The 18617-nt window shown below is 39.1% G+C and overlaps 1 protein-coding gene across 1 annotated transcript in view; it reads right to left on the bottom strand.

Annotated features, from left to right (window-relative positions):
- EDEM3 (ER degradation enhancing alpha-mannosidase like protein 3) overlaps positions 1-18617 on the bottom strand; it is a 45827-nt gene that overhangs the window by 19763 nt on the left and 7447 nt on the right. Inside the window, exons 4-14 of the mRNA XM_090048265.1 lie at positions 15941-15980; positions 14097-14209; positions 11647-11800; positions 10723-10857; positions 7501-7606; positions 6778-6875; positions 5208-5333; positions 3762-3845; positions 2719-2802; positions 793-917; positions 2-167 (exon numbers count right to left, since the gene is read on the bottom strand). Of these exons, the coding sequence (XP_089904391.1) occupies positions 2-167; positions 793-917; positions 2719-2802; positions 3762-3845; positions 5208-5333; positions 6778-6875; positions 7501-7606; positions 10723-10857; positions 11647-11800; positions 14097-14209; positions 15941-15980 (1231 nt within the window). The remainder of the gene's footprint in view (position 1; positions 168-792; positions 918-2718; positions 2803-3761; positions 3846-5207; positions 5334-6777; positions 6876-7500; positions 7607-10722; positions 10858-11646; positions 11801-14096; positions 14210-15940; positions 15981-18617) is intronic.

Here is an 18617-nt window from a genome sequence, read left to right on the forward strand (position 1 = left end):
CTAAATTTTTCTTTGAGATTGTTTGATTTGTAGTAGAGAGCCAAAGAGGTAAGAGATGAGCCTCTGTAGTGAAGATGTAATCTTCTATATCAAATACCATATCTTCCTTATCAGCAAAGAGCAGATAAAGATATTTAAACATCTCAGCCAGGAAGAAAGAGTCCATTCTATGGAGAGACAGAAAGAAAGAGAAGATATCCTTAACATACAAATATTTTCCAAACAAAAAAAGTTTCTCCAAAACAACTGTCCAGGATTTTCAGTCGCTGAAGAGAGTAAAGAAGTGCTTTTCAAATAGCTGGTGGTACTAGAGTGTTACAACTGCAGAATTTTTGTAAGAGGAAATTGGGTTTGAGATGGAGGGCAGGGAGAGGAGTTCAAAATGTTCAGTGGAAAAGCAGTACTAAAATAAGAGTTAACACACAAAAAACAAAACAATTGCTCAAGAAACCTCAGGTCACTTTTAAAACAAATGAGTCTTCACATTTAAATCTGCCAGACCATTAACAAGTTAGTGAGAGAAAAATCAGGATTATCAGAAAATGCATTTCATTTTAGTAAAGCAATTTAACTCTATGAACTCTGGAAATGTTTAAGACCAGTTAGACTGCATGCATTCCATTAGTATTTACCATGATCTTTGGTTTAGCAATCTGAAGGGACACAGGACTGAACAAGGCCTTTAGAGTTTTGAAAAATTTTTCCCCTCTATTACTTCAAATAAGCATAACACATGCAGATTCTCCTTCATATTTTATAAATTAAGTTAAATATAATTGCACACATTTTTACCTGTCCTCATGGCTTCCAGTACGAACATCTTTCATTGCAGCAAATCCACAAGGTACTCTAGCATATTTGTTTAAGTTTTCAATAAGTGTTTTTCCTACTTCTAGGTAGTAAGGGTCCCCAGTAGCCTATTTTAAAATAAAAATTGCATTTGGTGTTATGTAAAATTTATTGCTGTTACTTTCAGAACTGTTAACCATGTTCTTGTACTTTGCTGTATAATGCACTAAAAATAAATCTGGCAACATACCGCAAAAAACTCTTATTTAGCAAAATGAAACAATTTAGGTTGACTATTCAGGTGTGAACATAACTCTACTTTTATACTCTACTCAGCACTAAGAGACTTATGTGACTTAAGCGCTCCATGTTTTGGGGGTGTTGGTAAGACCATGTTGGTCTAAAGACATACACAGAGATCTTCCCAGAACCACCCATCCTAGCCTTTAAACAAGCACTGAGCTTAACCAATCTCATCACTCGAAGCAAACTTCCTATGGCCCAAAGCACACCAGATGGATCCAGACCACGCCAGAACAAGAAATATAAAACCTTCTAACGCATCGCCATCACTCCCACAATAACTACAATCCCACAACAGAACCATCACCATTCCCGGATCTTACACCTGCACCTCCAGAAATGTAATACATCTCATCTAGTGCACTAAATGCCCCAATGCATTGGCAACACGTAGGGGGTACACATGCACCCCCTGAACATGGCAGTGCACACTGTGAGAAGGTGCCACTGATACTGCTGCTGCCTACAGGAGCTCCACACTTGCCGCCGCCTCACTCCTGCCACCGACAGTGATACTGCCACCTGCAGGAACTCACCGTGCCACCCCAGCCTCCAGGGGCACAAGGCATTCATGCCCTGATGGAAAATATGTAGGAGAACCCAAACAACAACTGTGTACCATAATGAATGCCCACTGACCAAAGACAAAAATTTCCAATTACCTGTGGATACACAGTTCTCACAAGACAACCACTCTCTCTCCCTCTCTCTCTCCAATCTCTCAGCTGAAATCCTCAAAGGAAATCTACAAAACACCTTTATCACACAAGCCTATTAACTTAGACTAAATCATGGGCTAAATATAGACACTGGATTTATGGCACATAATATGGTCTGCCATCAGATAACCCCAGGTAACCCATCTACATTTTACTAGCTACATTCTACCACAAGGTCAACAACCCCCTCTTTTCCCTCCCCACCTACTGTCTCTCATTGCCTTTTGTTCTTGCTATCCACATATGCAAAAAGCAGGTCTGTGAAAATGCAGATTGGCTTCTATTCAATCCAGAAGAACACAAAACAACAGCAGACTCTTCCTATGCCTGAAGGAGGGGATTTGTGCCCAAAAGCTTGCAAAAAACAGTTTTGCCAGCTATTTAACTGGTCTAATAAAAGATATCACATTTACCCAAAGAACCTTTTCTGCCTTCAGTTCTTCAGTCATCTATGTTAAGCTGATCAATGCCTTCAAAAATCTGGCCCTTGGGCCCCCAAACACTGTTCATTCTAGCCTTGAGGTAAAAATATTCAAACCATTTCTAGTAATCAAATGTGCCTGCAGCTTGCTTCCTGGCATATTTAATTTTTTGATAACAATGGATGAAGTGAAACCAAGTTCCACTCTTTCAGCATTAGATTATGGCACCAATTAAATCTGAATCTAACTGTCTAGCACAGAGATGGGCAAAATGCAGCCCATGGGCTGGATCCGGCACACCAGGCCATTCTATCCAGCCCACAGGGCCCCTAAAAAATTTAGAAAATTAATATGCATCTGCCCCTGGCTGCCTGTCATGTGGTCCTTGATGGCTTGCCAAAACTCAGTAAGTGGCCCTCCACTCAAAATAATTGCCCATCCCTGGTCTAGCAGCTAAAAACAAAAATAAAGAAAAGTGATCTCACCTTATATAAGAAATAGGTGCTTTCTGCAAACTCTGGCCTTAAAGGATGCTGAGCCCAGTGAACCCTGAAATCTGTTGTGAAAGCCTGAGTGGGGGGAAAAAAATAGATGCAAGCATAAAAATTCACAGGGTGATTTAGAATGTAGACAAATAGTTTGGCACTAAGTAGCAGTAGCGCATACTTCTGATCAGAAATACTTCTGTGCTGTGACACAATCACACCACTCTTTCTGACCATGCAGCAGGAGTAGTGGCTCAAAATAAGTCCTGCAGAAGGTAAGCACTCTCTATCTCCCTTCAACTCTGTGCTCAGAGGTGCATTCCTTCCCCTCCCATTCCCCCTCAGCCCCACCTTGCCTGCCATTGCTTGTGTCCCTGCTGTCCTGGAGAGGAGGGGAGCTCCTTACCCAGTCCAGCCAGGCTGCATAGGGACACAGCCACTGGCAGTGGCGGAAGGTGAGTGGGTTTCCACTCCCTGCCTGCTCCTGCCAGGTGTTCCCCACTAGCCTGGGAGCAGGCATGGGGAAGGAAACCTACCTACCAACCACTGCTGCTGCCGCCCTAGGCTGACCCCAGTCCCCACAGCTTGGCTGGAGTGGGATAGGATGCCCCAAAGAGGATGCAGACAAGTAGGGATACCAACTGCAGCAGGCAGGGGAAGGGACATGCTTCTAAGCATGGAGAAGTGAGGGGCAGGGAATGTTTACCTTCTTTGGGACTTCAAATTAATCTCAACACAAGAGCAAGATGAACCAAAGCAGCTTAAAAAAAATAAAATAAAATGATATAAAATGTAAGCAATAATTAATAGCAATAGTTTCACAGTACTGAGCTAGTTAAATTGTGTTTAACAGGAATACTTTATGCTTCCACAACACTGCCATTACATATAAAGGGACTGTAGGCTGCAGAATAATCTTGGAAAAGAAAAAAAATCAGCCTTTGTTTTTAAATTAGAAATATGTCCAAGATTTTTCCAAATGAACAGCTGATATTACTCAGATCAAAACAGTTTACATGATCTAAACAAACCTACTGCCTTACCTCAGGAAGAAAGTTATGCTTTTTTATAACCTGATATAACATCTCATGAGTTTCTATAGCAGGTCTAATGTCACCTTTCAGTACCTAGAATTCAAGAACATAAAGATTAAAATCACAAAAAAGTACATTTGCAGTATTGTCACAAACACACAGTAATTTCTATATTTGTAGCACACTAATCCAGTAAATTATGGCCTTCTGTTTCAACAGAAAACAATTTTTTTTCCTTTAAAAAACCCCCACAAAAACAAAACAAAAACCAAAAACAACTTTGTATGGAATTAAGAGCTAGAAAAGGGACTGATTCCCTGGGACCATCATTTCATACTAGTTCCATCTGTCCTCTGAGAAAGGGAATACAGCTATTGAAACTGAACTACTAGGTTTAAAGGAAATTTGGCCAAGCCTGTGCAATTTACAAAATATTTGTGGCATAAAATCTGAAGACTGGGCTGTTCCCCTTCAGCTGAGATTTCACCATGAGAATCGCTTTGGAAATTCAAAGGACAAAAAGTTATTTGGGATTTAAGAAGAGCACGAAATCTAGAATAATTTGTGAATATGCAGATCTAACTGATTACAGAATGGACTAAAGAATGGGCAAGTCTTCCTAATACTTAATTTGGGAGCTAGTTGCAGGTAAACAAGAAACTGTTATTATTAGGGCACATACCAATTTGCTCTCAGTAGAGGGCAGGAATACAACAGGAAGTTAGATTCTCACAAGAGGTTGCTACAAGTGACCATTAGAGAAGGGATGGGGATAGGGAAGGGAAAATTAACATCAGAAATAATTTATTTGAATTTATTGAATACTATGCAGTAGATCATGGAGGAAAGGCAAGCAGGGGAACTAATAAGGAATGCCAGCAGCTTCTAAAAGAAAAGGAAATCATTTAGGGAAGCCCGACAGAAGTAACACGTATTCACAGAAACCATTAGGGCTAGTGTGGTTTAGTATGAAAAAAATGTAAACTAAGAGTTTGATAAGCCTTAAAACTGTTAGATTTCACTTCTCAAATGTGAGCATTCAAACTGTCAACTTGACAACTAGGATCCCTAAAACTGAGAACTAGGGTTTGGTAGTATGACCTTGAGATTACTTGAATTGAGCTGCCTTTTTCATGATCAAGGAGAAAAGTAGTCAAAGAAGCAGACAAGTGGATATTGCAAAAATATGAAACTTAAAAGGTAGTTTCTCTTCAAGTCACTACACACTACAGACTTGGAAATAATGTCAACTGTATAATATAACAGAACCAGCAGAGGGAGCAGAAGCCAACAAATCCCTCTCTAACTCCCACCCCCCACAAAATAAAACATTTTTAAAAAGCACTGAGCATAATCAACTTTACACTTTTATTTTATAATTTATATATTCAGTTTTAACAAAGTTTAAAGACTACATTAAATGTAATCTATGCATTGGAGGCTATAAAACTTTACCTGCAGTCCTGGGAAGAATGCCAGCAAAGAGTCCATCCAGGTCCGAGCATTCAGCATAGGCTTGTGAATATGAACATCAAGCAGAAGAGGTGGTTGGCTAATGTATCTCATTATAGCATCGTAGTGCTGAGAAACATCAGAAGTACCATGAGCTCACGTTAGCAATAAGTTTTTTTACTTCAAAAGAGATTTGAAACTGGTGGTTTATTACATTTCATTTTAATGCAAAATAAAGGGTCTCAGACCACAGTGCCACTGCAGTTACTGATAATCAAATATATAGTTCACAGCTATACTAATCAGGCAGTAGAAGACTTCATACTTACTAGAAGGCTTCACAGTAAGTTATTATATATATACACACACACACACACATACATACACATACACACACACACACACACACACATGGATAATCAACATACATTCAGCTGCTGTACAACAATTAGGCAATTGTCTGCTTAGCTACTACTAGAACTCGTCTCTTTTCACTGGCTCTTTCGGCTGGCAGTAAACATGGCTATAGTCTCTCACTCTCTTTGGCAAAAGCTCAGAATTCCAAGATGCACATGTTAAAAAAAATGTTAGAAGTAAAGAAAGAGCTGACTACTGGAACACATTTAATCACTGTTTGGCTCGACAGGAAGCTTTGACTCACCTTTCCTATTCCCTAAGACAGCTGTCTTATTTATGCTTACATTAAAAAGAGAGACCTGCAGTGACCTTCGACTGAGACTTACTGGAGGTAACACTACATCATGGATTGAACCAATGGGATGTGCAATTATAATGGAAGCTATGCAAGATGGGAACATAAACTGAGGGTATTTCTGGTGTCATGACAGACCCATCACTGATGTAGTGCCCTCATTTCTACACTGCTTATGAGAATCAAGAAAATGAAATTCAGTTGTACACTGCCATTTTGTATTACTTGTACTTTAGTGAAAAAGTTAATACTTTTCAGAAAATTACTTTAGCAGTCTTATGAATCTAATCAATCCATGAAGAATGCCATACGCAGTATAATTGTCAGGTTATGCCTATCATTATATTCATAAATAGGTCAGGCTGGTTAATGGCTCTATAATTGGACATTGCCTTGCTACCCAAGATTTAGTTTGCTTTTCAGTCTCATCTGTGGTTCTAAGAGCCAGAAGGAACTTGCAGCTCAGTCTATGGTAGGCAAAGTCTTGCAATGGTTTACAGAAAAGCTTAGCAAATGCAAGCAGGGCTGATGAGCTCTAGAGTTTTAATACAGTCCTTCCCCAATTGGAAAGCTGTTGGACTGCCAACTGCGGTCCTAAAATCGGTGCTGGGAGTAAGCAGTGAGATCATTAGGTTACAGAGGTATTATGTGGATCCATCCTTTTGGTCAGAGACAAAAAAAAACATACACAGGAAAAGTAGTCAGCTGAAGTTTGGCAGCAACTGACAAGAAACAGCAGTGGCACTAGAGATGTTGAAAAACCCTCCAAAAGTCCATGAAGCACATGGCTGGAAATGTGTGATGACTGACAACGCTAAATATAATTCTTAATACCAAAGCAAAAAAATTCAGTCAACTTACTGTGTTAAACCTTTCCAGGAAACTGTCATCTCCAAGCAAGACATAGGCTTTTAATAAATATTCATAATATGAGTCTATTCCTGCTCCAACACCGCTGTCTAAAAGTAACAAAGGAAGATACAGAAGTGGTGGTTTCAATTTAAATAGCTATGTGGATAAAACAGTTTCAACCGTCACATTTCATTTTGATTTCCAAGGCTACTGGTTGCACAAGGAGTTGCTGTTAGCACAACTGCAAGCACAAACAGAAGGGGCACGTACAATAATAAATGGCTGCAGAGTGCTGTGCAATCAGTATATTCAAACATAATTGCTTACTTGATCATATTCCTAAACTAAATGTTTAAATTTACTCATTTGAAAATATTTATACTAGCCCAAACAGTCAACTGCAGTCCTTTTTGTACTTTACTTTGTACTTGAAGTAGATTTTTTGAAAATTTATCCTTAGGCAATTTCTCAGCATTCAGTAAATTATGAAATACCTTCTCTGAAATAAAGAAGCTGATTTTTCAACCACAATACTCTCACAGACAAAATGAGGCTTCACTGTGCCCAATTTCTTCAGATCTGAAAGTTTGCAAGTCTACTAATGACATGTTAACATCCATCCATAATGTCCATCCTAATGACATATTAATGTTGACAAACACAAAAGAACAGTATTTTCATTTTTTCTTCTCTCAAGAGCTTTAATGATGCTAGATTGTGAAAGCCATATACCTTTGCGAACCCAATCTCCAGTATGAATGTTAATAGTCACCCCTACTAAATTACTACTGCGTTGTCTCTTTTCCCATATGAAATCAAGTGCTTTCCGTGCATATTCCTGCAATAAAACAAAAACATTAAAAAGTAGTTATAGGAAAAACAAAGCATGTAAAATGTCAGAACTGCTACATAAGCTTTGGGATTTTTCCTCCACTAAAATCAAGGTACTATGATGAAAACTTTTAAACGTTTTTATATACCATTTATATCTTAGACAGAGAGAGAACAAAGTTGAATAATGTGTTAAGTTCTCTTGAAAAGAGAAAAAGTTTAGCTCAAATTTTATTTTGCCAGCCAGTGCTTTTGTTACTAACAGGACCAAGTTCTTTACACAAATATCAGCAATACACAACATAGCCTTTGGCAAGTCATCTTATCATATGCCTCAGTTTCCTGATCTGTAAAGTAGGTATAAGACCCTAGGAGCAAAGGAAGTATTTTAAGTGCTTCAAAAATTTGCCATGTCAAGATCCTCTAACTGAATGATGCAACTAAATTATTGTAAAACTGCAGTCCGGCCATATTGCCTTCTACATGATCCCTTCTTTATGCCCATTATCACACCTTTTCACAAGTTTCAACATGAAACACTTGCTCCATCCAATAAGGAAGTAAACTGGAGGCACCTATATTCTGCAAGGACATAAAGGGACAACTGATCCAAAAAAGGGACAAAGACCTGATAAAAAGACCATCTTATGTAATGAGCTTGCACACACAAAAGCTTTTGTATCTCGGATTAATTAATTCTATAAGGTGGATCAAAAGACCTGCTTTCAAAAAGACCACCAAGGCAGGCACTTATATTTTCAGAACAACCCTGACTCCAGTTGGCTTCAAGGACCCAAGTTACACCAAAGGTGAGTGCTTTTGAAAAGCTCTTGCATTCACCTCCTACAAAAGGTTTTTCTACTTTCACCAATAAAAAGTGAATATGGTGAAAGCTGTGTGTAGAGCACTATGAATCCAAGTTGGGAGCTAACTTGGCTGAAACAGGGCACTGCTGATCTAAAGTAACCAACTATTACAAGCAAAAGAAGAGTAATTAAAAACAGGTGAGACAAGCAAGACCATGGTAAGAGCCAGAATACTAAAGAATATATGCAGAAGTTCCTAAATCAAACGAGAATGAAACTTAATGGTTGGTTAAGTTTAGGTTCACATTTAGATTAGCATACTAGATCAGTAATGAAGAGGAATAAAGACCATGAATAACTTAATAATTTGTTTCTCCCTCTCTCTCCTCGGCATCTCCATCTCCCATATCCCACTCCCTTGTGCTTGTACACATGCACAAATTATGGAAAAAGCTAGTAGCATGTCCCAGGAACTAGGGGTGGCATGGATGCCAAAGCACATGGTTGACATCCCAGAGGTTGCAAATTCATGGTGTAGACCTGTCAGATTCCAACAAATCTGGAAGTTCTTCTAAATACCTTGTCACGAGGACATGAGCAAGAAAAGCAGCAGCATGTCCCAGAGAAATTCTGAAAAGGGTACTCGGTCAATTAAATTTAGCATGCAAAGGCTTATAGGAGCACCCAGTATATCTTGTGTGCAATTTTTAATAAGCTGTCATAGATGACATAAAGAGTAAATGTTTCTTAAGACTAATGTCTAGAATATTGTTAACAAAATCTTATCTGTAGATGACATTCTTGGCTTTCAACAGGTGTAATAACGTTCAGGACTTTTGAAAATCTTACTGTTAGAGAAGAATGCATAGCCAATACACTCATATTCCTATAAAATGTTCTTTCAAGTTTCATTTAAAGAGAAGAAAATCCTTAATTTTATTATTATACTTTATTCTACTTCTTTGCAAAGCAAAAAAATATTAAAGTGATGTCGATCTTCTGGATCATGATGTATGCATGAGGGGTTGCCCAGACCCCATTGCATATGCCTAGGCAGGATTCAGAAGGAGAGGAGGCTGCCCAGACCTTCTATCCCTTCTTTAAGTTATTGAGGCAAAACCCAAAGGCCAGACTGAGTCCAGATGTTTGGTGCCTCCATGGCTGTAGTCACACTGACATCTGAGAACTGAACCTGGGTCTCCTGTGTGGCAGACAAGGATTCTACCACTGAACCACAGGGAATTCCCCTCTGGAACGTGATGATGTAGAAATGACACCTTAATCACGGTATAATTGTATTCCTGAATTCTACCTGGGACTTCAATTCTTAAAATTAGAATTTCTAATGCTCCACACTTCTGTTGGTTTGAAGGGCTAACAGTTGGGAAAAGCTGGATGATAGTCTATTATTCAGCAAACAGAGTTGTTTGCTAAGTGATAATCAGTATATACATTTCACCCTAGTAAATGTACTCAGGTCACATGTGTATCAGTAGGATGCAATCTGGAGACCACTGTATTGCATGCTGGTCTGATCTGGTTTACAGAATCTTTATTAGTAGCTATGTTAAGTACAGAAAACATTGTAAAACAATATTCAGTTTATTTCAAGTGATTTTTTTCAGAACAGATCTGCATTTTATCTCCTAAGGGCCAGAACCTATTCCATCTATTAAGCAATTAGGTAGACCTGGGTGCCTAATCGTGATACTATTTCCTGCTCAAGTCCCTGAAAAGCAAATAGTCTTAAGCACATTACAGAAGTAAGCGCATTAAGTCACAAAAATCTCTCAGGAGGAAGAGGTCCATCTTCTCCATGAACTACTTTTCAGGGATTTGACCAGGGTGGAACAGCATTTTCAGTATCGCAATTCTCTTTTTCTAACAAAACCAGTAGCATTTCTCAATTCAAGTGTTCTTGAGAATCTGCTAAACAACTCCCTTCAATATATTAAGTTGTGTTATGTAACGATACTACTGCTTTTAGAAAATGTCTTTCTAGAATTTGTAATAAAAATACAAACCAGCAGTTTCCAGAAATAATTATCTAAAACACACCTACAAAGACAAAAATTGCAAAAGCTATAGCCATTCACAAATGTAATTAATACCCCAAATTTTTGTGAATGTTAACTAAATTATTTTCATGAAAATTAAAGGGACAATACAATGATTGTATTACTTATTGTAATGATTAGTTCAATTATTACAAGTCATATTACAAAAATAATTTTAATAAATTCTTGTACAATTAAGGCTATAACAGAAAGCCACTGAATATCTAAACCCAGTATATAAGAGACCATGGAAAGCAAACCTCAAATATGGATGCTCCTGTGAATCGACTTAGAGCAGCAAACTCAAGGATCAAGGTACCTGCACAAGCTGTACAGGTATCGGTCTCTGTTCCTGTTCGAGCATCTGGATTTCTTACACCAAATTTTAAGTTAACCTAAAGAAGAAAAAACAAATACACTTCTTACAAACTGCAAACATGCACTCTCTATTATGCATGTATAACAACTTTGATGTCATGCTTTATATTAATTCGTGATTCAGTCTCTTCTGATACTGTAACCATTCTTTTAATTCTATTGCAAAAGTGGCCATTTAGGTAAATTTTTCATAAATGCATGGCACACTTAGAAATTTAGGCCTACAGCTGCCTGGAAGATTGGGTTTATGGTTTCCTGGAAGTTTAGAGGGTTTTTAAGTTTAGTTTCAGTCTGAGACAGGTTTGCTTCTAAACCTGAACTATGAAGAATAATTTCGAGCTAAACCCAAGAAGTGTAAGCTTAATATTCCCAATAAGCAAGCTGTGGAGGTCATTCAGCTCAACTTTTTATAAGTTTTTAACTTGCACATAAGAAAATGAGTCTGTGTGAAGAAACATTTTTCCTTCAGCTTATCTGTGGGGCCTAGGCTATTAATGTGCAAAATGTTAGAAGACAGTTATGCCAAGAGATTTTTTCATTACTAATAATCCAAATCAGTGTAATCTGGTTCATCTTTAGCATGATTGGAAAGTTAGTAGGCTTGCTAACTTAATTTTGGGTGGAGTTTGTAAGTATAGGTTACAAAATGCTATTTCCCATATATTTAATAACGGCGATAAATTAAATGAGCTTAGAAAAAAAATTAAGATGTGATCCGTCACAAATAAAGCTCTCCCTCTCTCTAAGTAACTTGCTAAAATATTAAAGTTTTGCTTATGTATTTTTTATAATCATAAAATACTTACTCGTGGGTAGGGGAGACCACTAGAGGTATTAAATGCAGGTAAAAGCTTGTAGCCCAGTTCCTTTGCCATGTGCAAGAGTTCACCACTGTACCACTGCATGTATTCACCTTTGTCTTTCAGCATAATAGCCACAGAGTGCCCACCTAAAAGACCTCTAAACACAAAAAAATGTGCATTTCATCTTAGACGGTCACATTCATTTTAACAGAAGTGCAATGATTCCTATCATTTGTGGCAAGTGCTGGATAACTAATTGTAATTTGTTCACATTGGGCCAGATTGTCAACACTGCTGAGCACATTTTATTCCATTTTGGTAAGCAATTTTGTCTTGTGTAAGCCACCCTAAGCCATTTTTGAGAAGGTTGGCGTGTAATAAATTAAATAGACAAAACCAATGCCTGCTCCAGCTGAGGTCAGCGGGTGCTTTGAACCTTTAGGGGAATTAAAAAAAAGACTGAAATCCACTGACTGCAATGAATTATAACAAATATTTTCAGTCAGGGAGAGAGTAAAGCATTATGATTATATAACTGTAGTATAACCTCATTATAATAAGACCCTGATTTTAACAATCCGAATGTCATAATGAATAAAAAAAAGTGTCTGCCAATGTAGCCAATTGTCTAACTTTATTACAGCAAATACTCTCTTTTAATGAACATTTCTCTCAGTCACAAAGGGGTTCATTATAATGAAGTTGCACTGTAATTATTAATTGTTCCATAAGGCTCCATAATTGTTCCATTTTCCACTGGGAAAATGATCCATTCTATTCAAACTCACAGGAAAAAATTAAATTTATGCAAATGAGATTACTAATCCTGTACATATACAAGGTAAAGTTTATTATCTCAATGGCTGTCGTAAGATAAGTGACATTACACAGTTCAAGCTCAGGCAGACAACTGTTGTTAGTACTTTTACTTGCACGGGCAAACTGCTTGAACATATACTTGAGAATTATGAACTGAAGTATCTGTTAGGGCTGTGCAAAGCTTCAGGTACCAATTCAATTTGGAGGAGATTCGGCCTGATTCAGCGGCCAAATCGTCAAATCGGAATTGAACCAGGGGGCCAATTAAAAGGTCCGAATTTATTTGGAAAAGATTGAGAGCTTTGGTGATTCGGGCAGCCCACGCCTGCTGCAGCAGGGAGCTGGACCTGGACTCTGAGCTGTTAAGTAGGGGGTGGGGGAGAAGGGGCTGGAGGAGGGGGGGAAGAGGTCTATGGGGGGGCTCCCATCAGGCCCCATCCCCTGCCTACTTCCCCAGCCCCCCAATCCTGCCCACTCTCCCAGGCCCCCTCCACCAATGGATGCCCCACCAACCTGTTCCCAGTTGTTTAAAAAAAAAAAAAAAAGCCCCCACTCACTGGATGCTGCCAGGTGGGGGAGGGGCAATTCCCACCACCCCACGCTGTGTGTGTGTGGGGGGGCTCTGCCACAAGCCCCCAACCCCTGTCTGCTCTCCCAGCCCCCCCATGGCTGCCCCTCCCACCCCAGATCCTAGCCCTTTAAAAAAAAAAAAAAAACCAACAAAAAACAAAATCACAGGATCACCAGCTGCTGCAGTGGCCTTGGGGCTTGTGGAAGAGTCCCCCACGCAGCGTGGGGCAGTGGCAATCACCCCACCACACCAGGCAGGAACTGGTGAGTGGGGTTTTTTCCCCCAAAGAGCTGGGAGCTGGGCTGAGCAGGGCAGCCATTGAGAGCAGGCAGGGGATAGGGATTCCTGTGTGATTCAGAGATTTGTTCAATTCAGCAGCAGCCAAATCTCTGAATTGATTTAGCCGAATCTGATTTGGGACAGTGATCTGAATAACTGAACTGAATCACTGTCCCCCGAATTGGCTGAATCCAAAGCGAATATTAGCTGCTTTGCACAGGCCTAGTTTCTATTTGGTTAATATCTATAAACATAATTAAAGGGATGTGTTAGCACCTCATATTTTTAATACACTCATAGTTCATATAATTCTCCCCCCCTCAGGAATTTCAGCATTCTCTCTAGTTCCAGCCCTCCTATCCTACACACCCAATCTTGATTCAATATACAGATAATAAAGACATCTGAAATTGAGCAAGCTGTATTCTAACTAGACAAAATAAATATCTTTTGTAACAAACCTTTGGCAATATAAACTTGGCTTTCACGTTGCACCTGTCCTGGGTAAATAAGTTGTCTGACAGAACGTGAGCCACTCTTTCAGCTATTACTAAGAATAACTATTGCAACTAATGTTGATAGGGTCAACTGAATTCAAAATACCCACAATCATTATTTCTCCCTAGCTACTTAAAAACTTTTTATAAACACATGCCAAGTGCTGTTGAGCTGGCACACCTGGGGAGAAAACAACCATTTTAATACCAAATGAAACTTTTGAACAGAAAGCCATGTTTGCCAAGACATACGCTTGAGCTGTACTGAAAAAAAGTCAACTGCTTACCCAAGGACTCGTATGTTAGTTTCAAAGACTGATACAACTATGTCATTATCTAAATTAACATCTTTTATCACTTTTTTTACAGCCACTTCAAACTCTTTGTTTTTATTTAAGACCTGAAAAACAAAAATAAAAAGTATTTCAGACTTACATGCTATAAGATGCATTTTCTGAAGTGAATCGTAGGGCAGTCACATTGGAGTGGGCGCATCTACACGAGACACTACATCACCATAACATTGTAACATCAATGGGCAAAAACCAGAAAACTGCAGCTACATCACTGTAGTGATGCACTCCCTTGGTATTGTGCGTCACTACAGCGACGTAGCAGCTAAAAATAACTGCGTGCCACGCAGACTGGGCAGAACAGCCTGCTACTGCGCTGTCAGTTGGTATTTCCAAAATACTAAATGATGGTGCAGTAACAACAGTGCCATAGGGACTTGTGTAGACACTCCCAGCATGTTAAAACAGAAAACATTCAAGATGCCTCAGATTGCTTTTCTCCCTGACCACACCACCCCCCTACCACACTGTGTTGGCAGCTATTGTTGTAGTTTTGGTTTGCTGTAGCAAGATTTGAATGGTAAGAAACAATAAAGGAGTTGAAAGAAAATGTCTCATATGTCTTTGATAATTACCCAGTTTTGTTCTTTCCCATCACTACAGTGCATGGCAGAGTTTTCCTTGTGAGAGATGGCACTAGAACTATTCTTATTTTCTGCCCCCTAATCTTATATTCTCTATCCCTTGAAATCTGGACTTAACATCAGCATTCAAGCTTCTTTTAATTTTCATAGTTGGGAGAAATACAGCAGAGTGAGGTATGAATAAGGTAAATGAGTTTCAACCAACCAAATTACTGCTATCAATACAGAGAAGTGACACGCCTCAGGGGGTACATCACAGCAAACTACACTACAAACTGCTTAAATATGACCCAGACATTTCTATTCCATTTGGACTCTGAAGGGATAATTTTCATTGCAAAGATGTTTCAAGTGATTAAGTATTAAAGAGAGAGGGTTTTAATAACCAAAAGTCATTTCAAGGTGAAGCAAGAACATATCGTTTAAGACTACTAGCAAAGGCACCTTATCCATTTAAAGTCTCATCGCTTTTTATCAGATTTGTTTTCATGGAGCTACAATAAAATTAAATTTGTTTCTAGTCATATTGTACCTTATTAAAGCAAAATCCGTCTTGTAGGACTACAAAAAGACTAAAGATTAGCCGATTAGTGGACACAGGCCTATAGTAAGGGATGGAAAAGAATGCTATGTTTGGCAATGCTTTAGCCTTCATGGAGTCTTGTAACTCTTAAGCAGATACAAATATGATCATGCAACCCCTGTGCCTATGTATATACCATATAATTTAAAAATACATGAAATTCACTGAGCAATGGGCAATGGTTAGCATGAATCGGTCACTCTCATAACCCACTTCTAACATATGAACAAATTTAGAGAAGGTAAGTCTTGCAGAATACCTTAATGGCTGAGCTGATGGTTTCTTCTGTGTCAGAATCAAACATATGCACTTTTTTAAATACATACGGCACAGTACTATCACCATCAAATACAAATTCATCTGGATGACTACCAAGGGATTATTTTAGTATTTTTCTACATGGTGAATTCCAGAACACCAATACCCATAGTATCAAAGGCCCTTATAATTGGTAGTAACTAATTAAAGGATAGAATAAAACCGAACAGTTTCCTTACTTAATGTGTCTTGTTCACCTGAAAATAGAACATAATTCTACTCTAGAAATGTGAACAACAGTAGAAATAGACAACTGTTTATCAGTAAAACAGCATAAAACAAGCCAAACCTACCACAAGAGTGTCCAAGGTATCTATCAGTGTCAGTGAAAACCTATGCGACAAAATTTAAACCAGTTATTTAATTAGAATCCTGAAAATGTACATAAGAATTTCATTACTTTTAATGTAAATGTATTTGAAATAATGTGACTCAATTTTCATGGATTGCAAGTTAAAAAAATAGCTTTACATAACAGATGATTAAATAATCAGCATTACTTGACTTCATCTTTACAAGACTTTGATTTCATTCTTAATTGACTATAATAATGTCAAAAAATAAACTGAAAATTGAATTTGTAACCTTTAATCTGAAACACGCCTATCTAGACACCAGAATCCAGTGGTGAATTTAAGTATATTCATGATTTAAGTATATCATACTTGCTTCCCCTTCCTAAACTATGCACTATATTGTGCAGACCATTACAACTACAGAAAAGATTCTTCTGGATATGCATAATATTAAAATGTTCTTGTAAAAATTACTGCTCGTTAAGCATAACAGAATAATAATGAAAATTTCATGATGCATAAATAAAATGCCCGCCAAATTGGCAGGAAATTAAAAGCTGACTTATGTCTCACCCCCTGAATTGCACCTGTGCTGCTGACTGAAAATACTGCACAGAATATAGCTGATGATGACTAAATCAGTTAAGAACAGACATTACACAAAAATGTATTAAAGACAGATTTAGGTGACTACTACAACAGTAAAAAAGTGCAAATATACAAGGACAGAAACAAAAGACATTTCACAGAAGGATTACCTAAGGATATAGAAAAAAAAATGTCACTTAAGAAATATGTATCATCAGGTAATTCATAGTTTCATAGTCGGTAGGGTCAGAAGGGACCCGACCAGATCATCAAGTCTGACCCCCTGCCATGGCAGGAAACGACCCTGGCAAGGTGTTCATCCAGCCTCCTCTTAAAGACCCCCAGGGTAGGAGCTAGCACCACTTCTCTTGGAAGTTGGTTCCAGATCCTAGCTGCCCTGACAGTGAAGTAGCGCCTCCTGACATCTAGCCTGAATCTACCCTCTGCCAGCTTGTGACCATTATTTCTTGTTACCTCTGGTACTGCTCGGGGAAACATGGACTCCCACAATGCCTGCTGGTCCCCCCCGACTAGTTTTTAAATGGCCACTAGGTCCCCCCTCAGCCTTCTCTTGTGGAGGCTGAACACATTCAGGTCCCCTAGCCTCTCCTCGTAAGGCCTGCCCTGCTGCCCCCTGATCATGCAAGTAGCCCTCCTCTGGACCCTCTCCATGTTGTCCACATCCCTCCTGAAGTGCAGCGCCCAGAACTGGACACAGTACTCCAGCTGCGGCCTGACCAGTGCCGCATAGAGGGGGAGGATCACCTCCTTGGACCTGCTCGTGATGCATCTGTGGATGCATGACAAGGTACAATTGTGGCCTTCCTGACCACGTCCCCACACTGTCAGCCCATGTTCCTTTTGGCATCAATAATGACTCCAAGATCCTTTTCTGCCTCTGCACTGATGAGAAGGGAGTTCCCCAGCCTGTAGGTATGGTGCCAGTTGTTCCTCCCCAGGTGCCTCACCTTGCACTTGTCAGTGTTGAAACCCATCCTGTTCTCATCCGCGCACCCCTGTAACCTGTCTAGATCCGATTGCAGCCTATTCCTCTAGCGTGCCCACTTCTCCCCACATCTTAGTGTCGTCTGCGAATTTGAACAGGGTGCTTTTTACCCCTCATCCAAGATGTTGAACAGAGCAGGCCCAAGGACCGAGTCCTGGGGGACCCCACTGCCCACATCTCTCCAGATCGAATAAGACCTGTCCACCATCACTCTCTGGATGCGGCCCTCCAGGCAACTAGTGACCCATCTGACTGTGTAGGTATCGATGCCACAGGCTCCTAGTTTTTTAATGAGAATGGGGTGAGAGACAGTGTCAAAGGCCTTCCTAAAGTCCAGAAAGACAACATCTACTGCTACCCCTGCGTCTAAGGATTCTGTGACCTGGTCATAAAAGGCCACCAGACTGGTCTGACAGGACCTGCCTCTAATGAACCCATGTTGAAGCATAAACTCCCCTGCTGGCCCCTCACGGACATGTGCCAGGATAATTCTCTCCAAAAGCTTACCCAGGATCAAGGCAAGACTGACTGGCCTATAGTTTTAGATTACTCTGTATAATTAAAGACTGTTGTACAACACATGCAGAGGAGCTAAGGTTACAAATGCTGCTTAGCACTTTTTCTTTGTGATTTAACATAACACTGAGACTCAAAACATACCAGTTCAATACCTTTCAATATGGATAAAGGATTTTCTTAGGTAGAAAAGCACTTTAAGTGAACAGTCTTTATCTACTTTAGTACACATTTTATGCTAGAACATTAGTTGTGTTCTTCCATTTTGTGACAGAGTGGCTTAAAACTGAATCTCATAATTCACAGACTAGACAATTTGTATAACAGTTTTATTTCTCTGGGAGGTAAATTCTCATGCTAACAACTGCACAGTAATTATTTTTCTAATTAAGTTCCCAGATAACATTTAAAACAGGAAACTATCTTGACTTTTAAATTGCGGCTTATTATTCATTAAGCTTTATTCTACCACTGAATTCACTGATGCATTAGGTGGCAATTCTTATGTTCCTAATTTTGCGAAGGACAAAAAATTATAGTGTAAAAGATTGCTCTAACTTCCTA

The sequence above is a fragment of the Crocodylus siamensis genome, chromosome 5 (genome assembly GCF_052110815.1).
Source record: "Crocodylus siamensis isolate JL-2025a chromosome 5, ASM5211081v1, whole genome shotgun sequence".
Lineage (NCBI taxonomy): Eukaryota > Metazoa > Chordata > Crocodylia > Crocodylidae > Crocodylus > Crocodylus siamensis.